Source organism: Hypanus sabinus, chromosome 8 (assembly GCF_030144855.1).
Source record: "Hypanus sabinus isolate sHypSab1 chromosome 8, sHypSab1.hap1, whole genome shotgun sequence".
NCBI lineage: Eukaryota > Metazoa > Chordata > Chondrichthyes > Myliobatiformes > Dasyatidae > Hypanus > Hypanus sabinus.
The window spans coordinates 51,653,697-51,669,839 of record NC_082713.1 but is presented as its reverse complement, the minus strand read 5'-3'; the positions used below and the strand labels follow the sequence as shown (position 1 = coordinate 51,669,839).

The following is a 16,143-nucleotide window of genomic DNA, read 5'->3' as shown; positions in this document are numbered from 1 at the left end:
AGTCAACAAATACTGATAACCAGTTTTTGTCTTTGGTAATGGACCAACACAATCTACAATAACTTTAGAAAATGGTTCACCAAATGCTGGGATAGGTTGTAATGGAGCTACTGGTGTAACCTGATTTGGTGTACCCACAATTTGACAAGTATGGCACGTTTTACAAAACATCGCCACATCTTTTCTTAGACCAGGCCAGTAAAAATGTTTTAAAGTCTTGTCCACAGTTTTCCTTACCCCTTGATGTCCACCCAAAGGCACACTATGAGCTAAAGTCAAAATCTTATTTCGATAAACTTTCGGAACAACTACCTGGTAAACAACATTCCAATCCTCACTTGCAGGAATTGTAGGTGATCTCCACTTTCTCATCAACACTCCTTTTTCCAAGTAATATCCTACACATAGCTTTATCATAGGCAAATTCCACATAAGTTTTTTCCACAGACTTTTTCAAACTTCTGAATCTTTCCCTATATGCTTCTGGGACTAACTCATATGCGTTTAAAATATGACTCTTTACAATATCATAATCAAGAGCTTGTGCAGCTGTTAAAGCTGTGTAAACTTGTTGTGCTTTGCCTTTAATTACACTCTGTAACAACACTGACCATTTATCTTTCGGCCACTCTGACATCCGAGCAATAATTTCAAAATGTTGAAAATACCTTTCCACTTCTGTTTCACTAAATGGAGGAAGCAATTTAATTTCTTGACTAGCAACAAACGGTTTTTTAGAACCAGAAGACTGATTCCCAGACTTTAATTCCTCCATTGCATATGCAAATTCTCTCTTTTTCTGATCCATCTCCAATTTGCACCTCTCTAAATCAGCTTTACTTTGTTCCTATTTCATTTGTTCGATTTGCAACTGCATCTCCAGATTACTTATTTGAAACGACTCTAAAATCGATTCATCAAAAACACCCGAGACCACATAGTGTGACGCGATTTTTCTCTGTAACACAGCCTTAGATGTAGTCTGCAAAATACCTTTAAGTTGCAATCTACTAGCTATCTCAAACACCTCAGTTTTTTTCGCTTTCGCCAACACCTCCACAGCTGGCGAAGCCAGAAACTCATCAATGTTCATTGCTGCCGAATACCACAACAAGCCAAACAAAAGAACCGAGTAATCCCCATTCCCAAAATACCGATTTAAAAGATAGCAAGCATTTAAACTCAAATGATTCAATCCAGACGCAGCCCCCATATTTAATGTTACGTATTCAGGCAACAATAAATATATGAGTTCGGCAAGGGTTTTTTATAACAAACAACACGTTTATTAAACACAGGAAACAAACCCCCCCAAAGGTAAACAAACACTAACGCAACCGGAAACAGCTGCTGAGCGGCAGCCCAAACAGTTCTTAAAGTGATATTGCAAAAACAGTTCTTAAAAGTGGTATTGCCAAAAGTTCGATATGCTCACAGTCCATCTAAAAGGAGAGACTTTATGAGACGATTTAAATTCTCTTTCACGTCGCTTGGCTTCAATCCCCGACGTTGAACTTCCCACGAAGAATTTACGTAACAGAACGGCTTAAAGGCACTGACTTTTCCTTCTCCACTACCTTCAATCCTTTCTGGTAAACCCAGGGATTAACACGAAGATAGTCAACGAAATCCTTCCAAATAAGGATCAAACAAAGGTCGCCCCCGTTTCACCGTAGAAAGCGATTCTCCTCGATCTTTAACTTCCAAACTTCCAATCTTCACTCTCCACTGTCTCGAACTAACAGAATCGTAAAGAACCTGCTGGCAATGACCTTTTAAACTTTAGGCATTAAATAAAAACTTCATCCTTCAATTAAACTGCGTCATCACTTAAAACACGCAGTGGCATGAAGTCAACCTGGCAAATCCAGCCACGAACTGCCCCTCCTCACAGGGTGGGGTCTACCTTTTATAACCTGTAAAAAAAAAACCATCACATGATCTCTACTGGCGGGAAAATGACATCATTCCACCATCACAAGACCATCACCTCAAGTCCAGTACAGCTTCAACCCCAGTCACGTGACAAGGGCACCACTGTCATGTGTCACGAGTACGTAACACTTGTCAAAATCAAATAGTGCTAGACTACCCTGGTTAAAGGTCCATATGCTAAAATTTGTATCTATTTGTTTTCTAGTTACGTTGTTGTGGTGTTCAAAACTATACTAATTGGATTAATACTACATACTTCAAAGCGCACGGATTCCCAGAAAGCTGCTGTAAAGATATCAATGTCTGTGAAGATCTGAAAAACGTTACAGTTGCCAAAGACGAAGTCTTTCATCAGGTATTATTGACTGTGCGGCCTTCTAAGTTGATGCAACTTTGCTTGTAAAGCCAGACCTGTCAGTTTTAGATCTGATCAATTTTGGTGGCAGACATTGCAGAGTGATGAGTGGCTGTGGGCTGCAGTGCTGACACCAAGCTATCTTGTGGCCAAGTTTTATTAGGAATTGGTTTATTTATATATCAAATTTTACTTGTATTTTCAGCCCCATGTTAAAGATAGCATTTCATTATTCATTCTCCATCCTTTCTCCTCTTGAATAACCACCACCATCTATCTGTCACTGGGTATGCAAATTTTATTTTGTATATTGTAAGTTCCTTGTATGTAATCCAGTAAAGAATTCCACTTGCTCGTTCATTTGATAATTTATTTGAAATGTTATTAAATTGCTGAATGTAGTATTTATTGGCTGATTTACCACTTTTAAATTGTCAGGGTTGCATTCAATTAATCATTAACTTCATGGAGAAAAATGTTGGAATAATTGCTGGAATTGCTTTTGGAATTGGCTTTTTCCAGGTATGTTTAGTTTTCTTTGCTTTGGCTTAATAGTTCTGTTGTGTCAAGGACTTGATATGAAAATATATTCTAATGTTTTATAACTTTAGAAATTAATGAAGGGGCTTGTTTTGTCCTTTTGCATCTGTGCCAGCTCAGAGAAATTTCATCAGTCTCTTTCCACTGTTTTTTTCCATAGTGTTAAATTGTTCATTTAACTACTGTTTGAGACTGCTGACTGTTTCCACACAAAGTAGAGATGGTCTTTTCAATGTAAATGTGAGACCTAGCAGAGTTTCAAATCATAGTGAGCATACCTCCAGTGAAAATGTATTTTAATTGATGTATGTATTGATGAGAATTGGTTGTGGGTGAGCTGTGGGGAAAGATTGTGCATATAGCACACAGTGGTTGTTATAATGAGCTCCCCTGGATACCTTTGAATTGTTACAGTTGTTCCTACTAACCATGTGAGGTCAAAGTTGCATCTCAAGATAATTAGTGGCCATGATACAGAATATTGAGGGGCTGAAGGGTCATGGACTGAAATTTTATACACAGGATTATGATTATAGTGCCAAGCAGATGTTTGTTTACATTAAGTTGTTTAAAAATAGTTTCTATGTAAACTTTTTTTACTTTGCTCTTTCAACTCCTTACAGTTGATTGGAATCATGCTAGCCTGTTGTTTATCGAGATACATCACAAACAACCAATATGAAATGGTTTAATGGATCTATCCAGGTAATGTGAATTAAGTGACTTAAATGACTTTACACTAATTTTGGCCCTGATAACAAAACTTAACTGCACTGTATCACCGTGCAGGTTACTCACCTGCTGGTTACGTTCCATAGAATGATCAAGCAATAAATGTCTTTGGCCTACATCTTGAAAGTCCAGTCTTTTTGAAAGTTGGACTGAAAAATTAGATTTGAATAAAAGTATGGAACATGCCTGGTGAGGTTTTACAATAAATATCTATTTTCTACTCAAAATTTTAGCTCCATATCTGCAGAACCATTTTTTAAATTAATCAGTTTTGGTTGTCAAATCACTAAGCAACTAGTTGTTTGAAATATCACCTAATCTCTTGAGGTACTTTAATGAGGTCACTAAAACAAAAGATTCTGCAGATTTTGGAAACCCAGAGTATCATGCACAAAATGAAGGAGGAACTCAGTATGTCAGGCAGCATCTAGGGAGATGATTGAACATCTGACGTTTTGGGCCAAGATCCTTCATTGATTTTGGAAAGGAAGGGTGAATTCCCACTGTGTCTTCATTAGCCCCTACGACCTTCCCATCTGAGATAGAATGTTCTGTCCTCACCAAAGGCTTTACCCCCTGCACCTCAGTGAGTTCCATGTGTGCCACAGCACCAAGTTCTTCCGTTTTTGAGTGTACTCCGGCAAAGATTCCTCACCTCTCACTGATGGCATCTTCCCGTCTTCAACCATCCTTTTCTTGGACAAACCGCTCTTTCCTTCTGCTCACACTGTATCTTTTCATCTCTTAACTGCTGTCAAGATGTCAGCTGCCTTGAATTCAGCATTCCTATTTGAAATTTACACCCTCTAAACACACTGCCCTCCACTCTCTCTGCACCAATCCCAAACTCATCATGAAGCCCACAGAAAAGAGGGCTACTATTGTAGTTTAGCCGACTGACCTCTACCTTATTGAGGCTGGAGGCAGCTGTTAGACTCCTTGAAGAGGACCCCACTCAAGAGCAATAGACCATTGTCTGCTGCACCATCACCAAGCTCATCAACACTCCTATCCTCTGCCACCAACCTCATAGTTCTCTTGCCCCACCATGCTTGTTACCACCACCTCCTATTGTGGCTTCTTCCTCCTTCCTTTCCAGTCCTGATGATGGGTCACAGCACATAATGTCGACTGTTCTTTCCTCTCCAGGAGTGTTGCCTGATCTGCTGAGTTCCTCCAGCATGTTGCTTGTGTTGTTCTTAATTATGTCACCTTGTCTTTTGGAATGTTCTGTATTGCTGGTTCACTGAACCTTTTTTTTGTGTTTTTAAAGGAGACCAGCACCTCTGCAGTTCATGGAACCAAGCCAACAGACATGTCTGTCTGCCTGTCTGTCTCTCTTTCTCTCTCTAAGCAAAACTGATTTTGGTCAATGTATTGCAGGTTTATGGTGTAATGTGCCACAGTAATAGTGTTTAACCTTTCCATATTTATCTCGAAGTTTAGATATGTATGAGGCTATACTGGTTAGTAAGAAATGTAGAATCTGTTCAATCAGAGAAGCCTCAGTTTCACTGTATCCTACTACCTTGAGCTTTTCCAGTATTGGAAATTTTCTTGGCTTTTGATGACTGATTCTGTCTTTATTGTCAACAACTAAATCTTTTGTCATATAGACTAAAGTTTTTACATATTTTTACAAAATTGAAGTTCATCCTATTGAAGGGAATGAAACACTAAATATAGTATTTTTCTACAATCCATTGGATAGCAGCTATTTTACAGAGACTATGGCCTTTGGAAGGTGACGCAAGTATTTTGATGTTCTGAAATTCTGAATGATTGTTTCTCCAATTCTTAGATCCCCAATTATATGCACAAGTACATGCATACACATCTAACAGCTTAAACTAGGACAGTTTGATATAATTAGAATCTGGCAAGTATATTTAAACCACAGGAGCTTTTTATTAATCACCCACAAAAGAAAATAAATTATAGATACAATCAAAAACAAATAAATATTACAAATTTAAATTTATGAAGTGCAGTTTCTGTATTTAAAATCCAGTATAAATGTTACAATTTTAAAGGTTTGATTAGACTTGTAGAGGATCATGACTGATCATAAACAAAATTAGAATACTTGGGCTGCCTTGCCATTTTCTCAGTGGCATTGGTAGTAAATTTGCATCACCATGTTAATTTAAAAGGCATTTGCTCCTGTGGTATGATGCTGCAAAATGATCCTTTCAACCTCCTCTTAATTTAGTAAAGATTTCCTATCTAGTGTTCACCTATCCTCTGATCTTGAGCAGGGGAGAGTGTATGCAGAGAAGAGCTTCAGTAAAATGGAAAATGTAAAGCTTTTCAGTGTCTTCCTCCTGTATGTAAGCCATCTGGTTTAAGAATAAACTAACTGTAGGAGCTAAATCTTCATTTGTGATCATTTCTCCATGACACATAAAGTAACTGTTTGTATTTCTGTACTACATTCTTCCCTGCTATTTGTGATTTGAGCACTGGGATTCCAGTGCATGGTGCTAAATCAATTTTGTTTTACTTTTGAGTTTGGGTGCAGTTAACTTCCCTTAATTGGCTGTACAGTTTTGATGTGGAGTGACTTGATTTGGGCATTGATCCAGATAAGTGTTGATATTGCATGCACATTACTGTAAAACCAGATGTTAGTGTATGTATGAAAATTTAAAATAATTTAATTTGACTTCCAGTGACTAAGTCTTTAGGAGGACCCACATATCTGCTTGAAACATGGAGAACTAATGGGACTGAACTAATGTAAATGCACTGTACTTAATATTTTGAGGTTGGGTCAAAAAATTAGAAAGATGGATTTAAATACGTAACTCTGTACATGTGTAGACAAAATAGTCAAGATAGTTGAGTAACATTCTGCTTTAATTAGTCTTGTGTAACATTTGGTCAGACTTGATGTTATGTCTTGGTTTTAATTCCTGTATCAATGATCAAAAACAAGGAAAAGTTCAGGTTAGGTCATGCATAGTGAACAGCTGGGAGTATTTATGCTTGGAGATAAATTGCTTACAATTTTCAGTTTTGAGACAATTGAAACTTAAACTTGCATTTTGTTGCTTCCTGGTCTATTTCATGAATACTCAAGGTCAGCAGTTCAGCATAGAAAATGATAGAGAAAAAAGCAGAAACTAGAATAAGGAGGTGGCTGAAGGGGAACGTGTGCAATCTGGCAGAGATAAACCCAGGTGAGGAAGAAGGTGGGTGGATGTGGGAGAGGGGTTTGATGGAAGGTGAATAATACTTTATTGATCCCAAGTGGGAAATTCTTTTGTTACAGCAGCAATATTAAAAACACACTTAGCAGTGTGACTTAACTAATAACTTGTAGAATAATGTACCATGATGTGTGTTCTCCTGTTGCAGTGATGAACTGTTGTATATGCCTATTGCATTTGGTAGGAAAGATTTTCTGTAACGATCCTTGTGACAGCGGAGCTGAACGAGTCTGTTGGAAAGGGTGCTCCGCTGCTTATTCAGTAGGTCGTGGAGATGTGCCAGATTGTAATGGATAACAGTTTGTTTAATGACCTCCTCTCCAGTACTAATTCAAGAGTCCGGATTGTAGCCAAGGATGGATCTAGCCTTTTTAGTGAGTTTATTTGAATTTTTGCATCATCAGCATCGATGCTGCTCCCCAAACATAAAGCCACAAAGAAGACTGCACTCGCTACGACAGACTGGTAAAAGATCTCCAAAATCCTGCAGCACACATTGAAGTATCTCAGCTTTCTTAGAAAATAGAGTCTGCTCAGCCATGGTGTTGGTTTTCCAGTCAACACCCAAGTGAACACTCAAGTATCTGTACTCCTCCACCATCACAACTTATTCTCCCAGAATGTATACAAGACTCGTCACAGTCCTCTGCCTCCTAAAATCAATCACTATCTCCCTGGTTTTGGCCACATTCAAGAGCAGGTGATTCCTCCTGCACCACTCCACAAACTTGTCACCAGTCCTCTGTACTCCGACTCCTGCCCATCTCTGCACCCAACCACCGCAGAGTCATCAGAGAACTTCTGCCAGTGGCAAGATTCAGACTTGTACTGAAAGCCTGAGGTGTACAGTGTGAAGAGAAACGGAGACAGGACAGTCCCTTGTGGCACTCCAGTTCCACTCACCACCACCTCAGAGAGAGAACAATTCGGCTGTACAAACTGGGGTCCATCTGTCAGGAGTTAGTGGACTTGTCTATGCCCATCAATAGCAGCTTCTCACTTTGAAGAAGTGTGTGGTTTGTCTTGAAGGCACTATAGAAATCAAAAACTGTGATTCTCCAATGCCACCAGTATCGTCCAGGTGAAAGTGAGCTTGCTGCATCATCTACTTCCACATGAGGTTGGCAGGCAAACTGTAGAAGGTCCAATGAAGATCTCACCTGTGGTCTAACATAAGTCAGGACCAGCCTCTCCAGCAACTTCATCACATGAGATAGCTGACTGGTGGTGCAGTGGTATCAATGCCAGTCTTCGGAAGCAAAGTCTCCCAAGTTTGAACCCAGTCGAACCCCTACAGACTTCTTACTGCCTCACCTGGGAGGATGGTTTAGGGCTTGTATGGGGGTGAAGGACGTCCAAAGGCATGCTTGTGGCTGCATCTCTGGTTTGGAGAAAGTGGGAGGAGCCAGAAGCAAAATTGTTGAGAGTAGTAACCAGTTCCGCCAGATGGAGGAAGGTGGTGATAAACAGAAACTGGTTAGAAACATAGAAAATAGGTGCAGGAGTAGGCCATTCGGCCCTTCGAGCCTCCACCGCCATTCAGTATGATCATGGCTGATCATCCAACTCAGAACCCTGTACCTGCTTTCTCTCCATACCCCCGATCCCTTTAGCCACAAGGGCCATATCTAACTTACTCTTAAATATAGCCAAAGAACCAGCCTCAACTGTTTACTGTGGCAGAGAATTCCACAGATTCACCAATCTCTGTGGGAAGTTTTTCTTCATCTCGGTCCTAAAAGGCTTCCCCTTTATCCTTAAACTGTGACCCCTCATTCTGGACTTCCCCAACATCGGAAACAATCTTCCTGCATCTAGCCTGTCCAATCCCTTTAGATTTTTATACGTTTAAATAAGATCCCCCCTCAATCTTCTAAATTCCAGTGAGTATAAGCCTAATCGATCCAATCTTTCTTCATATGAAAGTCCTGCCATCCCAGGAATCAATCTGGTGAACCTTCTCTGTACTCCCTCTATGGCAAGAATGTCTTTCCTCAGATTAGGGGACCAAAACTGCACACAATATTCTAGGTGCGGTCTCACCAAGGCCTTGTACAACTGCAGTAGAACCTCCCTGCTCCTGTACTCAAATCCTTTTGCTGTGAATGCCAACATACCATTTGCCTTTTTCACCACCTGCTGTACCTGCATGCCCACCTTCAATGACTAGTGTACAATAACACCCAGGTCTCGTTGCACCTCCCCTTTTCCTAATCGGCCACCATTCAGATAATAATCTGTTTTCCTGTTCTTGCAACCAAAGTGGATAACTTCACATTTATCCACATTAAATTGCATCTGCCATGAATTTGCCCACTCACCTAACCTATCCAAGTCACCCTACATCCCCTTAGCATCCTCCTCACAGCTAACACCGCTGCCCAGCTTTGTGTCATCTGCAGACTTGGAGATGCTGCATTTAATTCCCTCGTCTAAATCATTAATATATATTGTAAACAACTGGGGTCCCAGCACTGAGCCTTGCGGTACACCACTAGTCATTGCCTGCCATTCTGAAAAGGTCCCGTTTACTCCCATTCTTTGCTTCCTGTCTGCCTACCAATTCTCTATCCACATCAATACCATACCTCCAATACCGTGTGCTTTAAGTTTGCACACTGTTCTCCTGTGGGACCTTGTCAAAAGCCTTTTGAAAATTTAAATATACCACATCCACTGGCTCTCCCCTATCTACTCTACTAGTTACATCTTCAAAAAATTCTATAAGATTCGTCAGACATGATTTTCCTTTCACAAATCCATGCTGACTTTGTCCGATGATTTCACCTCTTTCCAAATGTGCTGTTATCACATCTTTGATAACCAACTCTAGTATTTTCCCCACCACCGATGTCAGACTAACTGGTGTATAATTTCCCCGGTTTCTCTCTTCCTCCTTTTTTAAAAAGTGGGGTTACATTAACCACCCTCCAATCCTCAGGAACTAATCCAGTTAGGTCTATTGTCCAGAAAGAAGTGAAAAGTCTTGAGGCCTTCCCGATGTGGGGATGGAAGTATACAGTGACTGAATGTCCATGGCGAAAATAAAGCAGACAGGGTCAGGGAACAAAGTTGTTGAAGTGATGGGGTGTGTAGTGTCACAGATGTAGGTGGAAGGGGCTAAACCAAGGTGGGGGGGTGCAAAATGAAGTTATCTGCAGACACTAGTTCATCGGGCAGGAATAGACAGAAACAATAGGCCTACAGAGGCAGTTGGTTTGTGGACCTTGGAGGTGGGCAGTGAGGTCTGGAAGCCCTGACAAATTCATTCTTTCCAATCACAAATGAGAAGATCTGCAGCTGCTGGAAATCCAGTCAACTCACAAAATGCTGAAGGAACTCAGCAGGCCAGGCAGCATCTATGGAAAAGGGTGCAGTTGACATTTTGGGCTGAGACCCTTCAGCAGGACTGGAGAAAAAAGATGAGTATAGTTAAAAGTAGGGGTGGGTTGGGGGGAGAGGAGAGAAAGAGACAGAAGGTGAAAGGTGAAACCTGGAGGGAGGTGGAGGAGTGAAGTAAAGAGCTGGGAAGTTGACTGGTGAAAGAGTTACAGGGCTGGAGACGGGGGAACCTGACAGGAAAAGAGAAGGCCATGGAAGAAAGAAAAGGGGAGGAGCTCCAGAGGGAGGTGATGGGCAGGTAAAGAGTGGGAAATGGTAAAGGGGGGTAGGAGGCATTACCAGAAGTTTGAGAAATCAATGTTAATGCCATCAGGTTGGAGGCTACCCTGACGCAGGTTGGAGGAGCAACATTTTGTACTGAGTGTGGCCTCGTTGTGTCTGTAGAGGAGGCCATGGACTGACAAGTAGGAATGGGAATGGGTGGTGGAATTAAATTAGATAGCCACTGGGAAATCCTGCTGCATTTTTTGGCAGACTCAGCAGAGTGGTCTGATCTACATCTGGTCTCACTGATAAAAAGGAGGCCACACCGGGAACACCAGATACAGTAGATGACCCCAACATAAGCGTCACCTTGCCTGGAAGCACTGTTTTGGGCCCTGAATGATGTGAGGGTGTAGCTGTAGGGGCAGGTGTAGCATTTGTTCTGCTTGCAAGGATGTGCCAAGAGGGAATGGACAAGGGAGTTGTGTAGGGACCGATTCCCATGGGAAGTTGGGGTGGGGGAGAGAGGGAAAGATGTGCTTAGTCATGGGTCCCGTTGGAGATGGCAGAAATTACTGAAATTATTTGCTGGGCACGGAGGTTGATGGGGTAGTAGGTAAGGACAAGAGGAACCCTATCCCTGGTGGGGTGGCAAGAAGATGGGGTGAGGGCCGACCTGCATGAAATAGAAGAAACGCAGTTGAGGGCAGCATTGGTGGAGGAAGGGAAACCCCTTTCTTTGAAAAACATCTCCTTAGTTCTGAAATACAAAGCCTCATCCTGAGGGCAGATGCGGCAGATCCTTCCAATATTATTGATGTTACCTCTTGAAAGTGTAACCTTTTCTGAACTCTGTATAGGATTTGGTATTAAATTTTTTCATACTTTCCGAAGAATCCCCAGTGCAAACTAATTCCATACGTGTTCATCCTCCAGTTCTTTGGTCCATTCACGTGTGAGGTTGTGCTTTGTAGAGGCTGCTGCCAGAGGAATTCTCAGAATTTAAAGGCAAGCTAAGCCCTGAAGTAGCAATTTCTTATGACTCAATGTTTACTGTAGTATTTGACTCAAACTTTAGCACTCCAGGAGTGATGGAAATACAAACTAATAGCAATTTGCAGGACATGCTATCTAGGACACTGGATGATAGAACCAACAAAATGTATCCTTCGATGTGATTGAATTTGAGGATTGGATAAGGCTGCTTGTGATGATTTTACGTCATTACACATAAAGGAGGCAAGAATGGTTAAATTTATGCAGATAACACAAAAAAATGTGGGTTTTGAAAAATATAACTAAAGTATGTTTCACATCTCTAAGATCTTTTAACATAAGATGGAGCAATTTAAAACTAACCTCTCTTGTGGCCCCTGGTAAATAAAGATCTTTTTGTTGCTCGCATTCTCTTTGGGCTTTTGTATTGAATATTTGTGTTGGCCAGCTCTCTTAAAGTTCTGCACCCTCTAGAGGGCAGCTGGGATCTTTAAACAAGATAAGGATCTGTGCATCTTCTACCAACCAATTTCAATTTGTTGTTGAATAGGCTTCTATCAAACAACAAAATGTCTGTTGGAGAATTTCATCCATTGTCAAGTGATGATGACAGTTCTGTGCACATTGCTCTTGCCCCGTGAGAGCTTTTGCTGCTGGTAACCACCAGGAACTCAAGAAATGCAGCTATGATCAATGCAAACTCACCAAGGCAGTGAACCAACAATAGAGGGACATGATCCAGACATAACTCTCAAACAACAACACCATCGCAGCCTTCAAAGCTAAATGCAGTGGTGCTGCCAACATCACTGCCTCTCTCCCAGATGAGCTAAATCTTTTTTACGCTCAGTTCAACATTGCCAACCCTGAGACCCCGAGGAGAGCTGCCGATGTGACCTGCACCTTGGTCATCTGAGACTGAAGTACGCAGGTGCTTCCAACGAGTGGACAGTCGTAAGACTGCAGGACTGGATGGCATCCCAGGGTGGGTACTCGGGATGCACACAGCACAACTGGCAGGTGTGTTTACAGACATTTTTAATCTCTCCCTCTCCCAGTGTAGAGTGCTCTCCTGCTTCAAAACACCCACCATTGTCCCTGTACCTAAAAAGACAAAGGTAACATGGCTGAACGACTGGCGTCCTGTCGCACTTACCTCAATAATAACCAAATGCTTGAGAGGCTGGTCAAGGACTGCATCTGCAGCATGCTACCACCCACACCGGGCCCCTTACAATTCGCCTGCCGACTTAACCGATCAACAGATGACCCTATAGCCACAGTTCTACACACAGTCCTTAGATATCTGGAGAAGAAGGATGTTTATGTAAGAATGCTGTTCTTGAACAACAGTTCAGCATTCAACACTATAATTCCCTCCAGTCTTGACAAGAAGCTCCGATACCTCGGCCTTCACTCTGTCTTGTGCAGCTCGATCCTGGACTTCCTGTCAGATTGCTGTCAGTTGGTAAGACTGGGCTCCCTCACCTCCACCCCTTTGACTCTCAATATAGGAGCCCCTCAGGGCTGTGTACTAAGCCCCCTCCTTTACTCTCAGTATACCCATAACCGTGTCGCTACTCACAGCTCCAATCAGCTAACTAAATTTGGAGATGATACTACATCTTTATCTCAAATAATAACAAGGCAGCCTACAGAGAAGAAGTCATCACCCTGACACGGTGTCAAGAAAAAAATGTAGCAAAAACGAGATCTGGTTGTGAACTACAGGAAGAATGGAGACAGTCTCATTCCTATTGACATCAGTGGATCTGAGGTTAAGAGGGTGAACAGCTGTAAGTTCCTTGGCATACTCTTCATGAATGACCTCACTTGGTCTGTACATAGCAGCTGTGTGGTGAAAAAAGCACAACAGTGACTCTTTCACCTCAGACAGTTGGAAAAAGTTCAGTATGAGTCAGTCCCCACATCCTAAGGATTTTCTACAGGGGCACAATTAAGAGCATCTTGACTGACTGTATCTCTGCCTGGTATGGGAACTGTACTTCCCTCAATTGCAGAACTCTGCAGAGAGTGGTGCAGACAGCCCACACATCTGTGGATGTGAACTTCTCACTATTGAGGACATTTATGGTGACAGGTGTTTTTTTTTAAAAGGCCTTATAGGATCATTGGAAATCTGAGTGACCCCACCACAAACTGTTCCAGCTGCTACCATCTGGGAAACGGTACCACAGGATTAAAGCCAGGACCAACGGGCTCCGTGACAGCTTCTTCCACCAGGCCATCAGAATGATTAATTCATGATGATGCAATTGTATTTCTATGTTATATTGACTAGCCAGTTGTACATAATATTTATTATAAATTACTATAATTTGCACATTCGGGCAAGTTAAGTATAAAGATTTTTACTCTTATGTGAAGGATGTAAGAAATAAAGTGAATTCAATTCAATAAAGTCCATCCAGTTCAAGTGGGTACAATGACAACAGTTGAGAGAGGAATAAAAGGTGCTAAGGTTTTAGCAGTTCCAGTAATCAAGCTCTGAAGGAAAAAAAAATCACACAGTAAAACAGGAACGGGCCCTTCAGCCTACAAAGTCAGCACCAGTACAATGCTGAATTAAACTAAGGCTTTTCATATTCATGACTGATATCCCTCCATTTCCAGAATCACTTGTTGTTTATTGAGGTACAGTGTAGAATAGGCCCTTCAAGCCCTTTGAGCTGTGCTACCCAGAAATCATCCGACTTAACCTTGGCCTAGTCACGTGACAATTTACAATGCTCAATTAATCTATCAACCAGTAGGTCTTTGGACTGTGGGAAGAAAATGAGTATTTGGAGGAAATCCATATGGTCATGGGGAGAATGTACAAACTCCTTATAGGCAGTAGTGGGAAATGGACCCACGTCAGTGATACTGAAAAGCATTGTGCTAATCACTACACTAATCTGCTGTGTCAGCCTGTTTCAGGTACTTGCCACTCTGTAAATATTTTGTTTTAAACTTGTGCTACATGTCTTTTAAACATTCCCTTCTCGGCTTAAATGTCCTTCATTATTCAACATTTCTACCCCAGGGCTAGAAAAAAGTCTGACCCAAATAAAACCCATGTGTTCCATCCCATCCCTGTCCCAAGACTGTAGATGAAGTCATTGGTTGCAGAATACACTCTGACCTACAAGTTCATCAGCAGCCCCAGCCACTTTAGTTTGTCATTCTGAGATGCACCAATGACAACTTCATGAACTAATTTTGAAAATTCAGTGGCACTGGGGACCACAAACATAAAGTGCAACAGAATTGATCCAGCATCCTGTTTCTCTGATAGTGTAACGACTTAATCTTGAACTCCTTTGCTGAAGTGTAATTTTTTTTTAAAGTAAATTAAATCCCACCTGAAATAAACACATACCAGGTTTCTGAATAGTTACAGCTGTGTTCTATCCTAAACAGCTTACGAAAATTAGCACTAAGTAGGAAAGGGTGAAACCTATGTAAATACTTTACTCTGCTTGCTCCCAGCTGGTGTTGATAGATTGCTAGTTTATAAAAGTTCTGAGCCAAGCTTTACTATTGGCCTATAGTGAACATGTCAATCAGCTTTGAGCCTACTTAAATGGGTTTACTAATCTAGGTAGTTTCCAAGGGCTCATCATGTTGAGTCCAAAGCACTGATGCAGTGAGAAAAGAATTCTCTGAAACTGAACTGGAGCACCAATCTGGTTTACACCCTTTTGTTTTGCTTGAAAATGGTTCTGTAGTAACGTGTGGTTAAATAGTTTTACAAATGAAAGGAGATTTATGCATTTTTTGTTTATATTTGAAATTCTATGATAAAATTATTTGGCAATAATTAGAACTACTCTATTAATTCACTTCCTCATACTTTTGCTATGTCTGAAGTACTAAGCATAATTATTTTCATTATCCTTGCTGAAAGCTTTTCATACTTTGCATGCTTTCCTATTTTCCAGTAATCTCTGGTTTGTTTTTCATTGTTTTAGATTCATTATTGCAAATTGTGTAAAAGGATGCACTTTACATAGTGAACACCAGAACTCCCTGTATGCTATACATTTCTAACAGCTGTCACTGACATGAGTGAAACCATCATGGTGCTGAACATGTTGTGGATTCTCCCAACAGGAGGAGGAGAATCCTGGAGAAAGTAAAATATTCAATAGAGTGATATTATGTATGACCATTACCTGATCCTCAGGCCCATTAGAAATTACATTGAATGGGCATTCTAGATGAACAACGTAGTTTGATTGGAGTCCATGAAAGCCAGGGGGGATATTGGTGATTTCAGGGATCTTCAGCAGCTCTTTTATCATCATTTAAAAGTATTTTATAATGTCCTCCGCAAGCTTGCACTACAAGCTAGCTGTCTAACCAACTGGTATACAAGGGAGTTAATATTTAATAGCAGTGAGAGAGATCAATTGTCAAACTGGATATGGGCTCCCAACAGTGTATAAATTCTTTTTTGATTCCATGGCCCTATTGAAAATAAATACACTTCCAAAAAATCTTGATTAAGATTAAAGTAACAAAATGGCAAATGATTGACTTCTCAATGATATAATGGTAATTTTGTTTAAATTGTTCCTTGCCTCTAGTGTTTTTATATGAATGCCATTTTTCCATATTACTGTTTCTTTTCTGTACGTGTTGTTTAGTTCAAGAATCCATACTTTGGCCAGAGAATCAATATTATGTTGTCCTCAATGGCAGATTAATTCCATCCCCATGATCAACCCGTTTGTGCAAGAGTACGCTGGGTGAGATTTGAAA

At 40.9% G+C, this 16,143-nt stretch overlaps 1 protein-coding gene across 2 annotated transcripts in view; it reads left to right on the top strand.

Annotated features, from left to right (window-relative positions):
• The window catches only part of LOC132398137 (tetraspanin-7-like), a 59,980-nt gene extending 54,022 nt beyond the window's left edge, over positions 1-5,958 (top strand). For both annotated transcript variants that reach the window (XM_059977166.1, XM_059977165.1), the window contains 4 exons: positions 2,141-2,290; positions 2,729-2,812; positions 3,454-3,535; positions 4,836-5,958. In XM_059977166.1, the coding sequence (XP_059833149.1) occupies positions 2,141-2,290; positions 2,729-2,812; positions 3,454-3,522 (303 nt within the window). In that variant the 3' untranslated portion in view covers positions 3,523-3,535; positions 4,836-5,958. The remainder of the gene's footprint in view (positions 1-2,140; positions 2,291-2,728; positions 2,813-3,453; positions 3,536-4,835) is intronic.
• Positions 5,959-16,143: the final 10,185 nt, after the last annotated feature.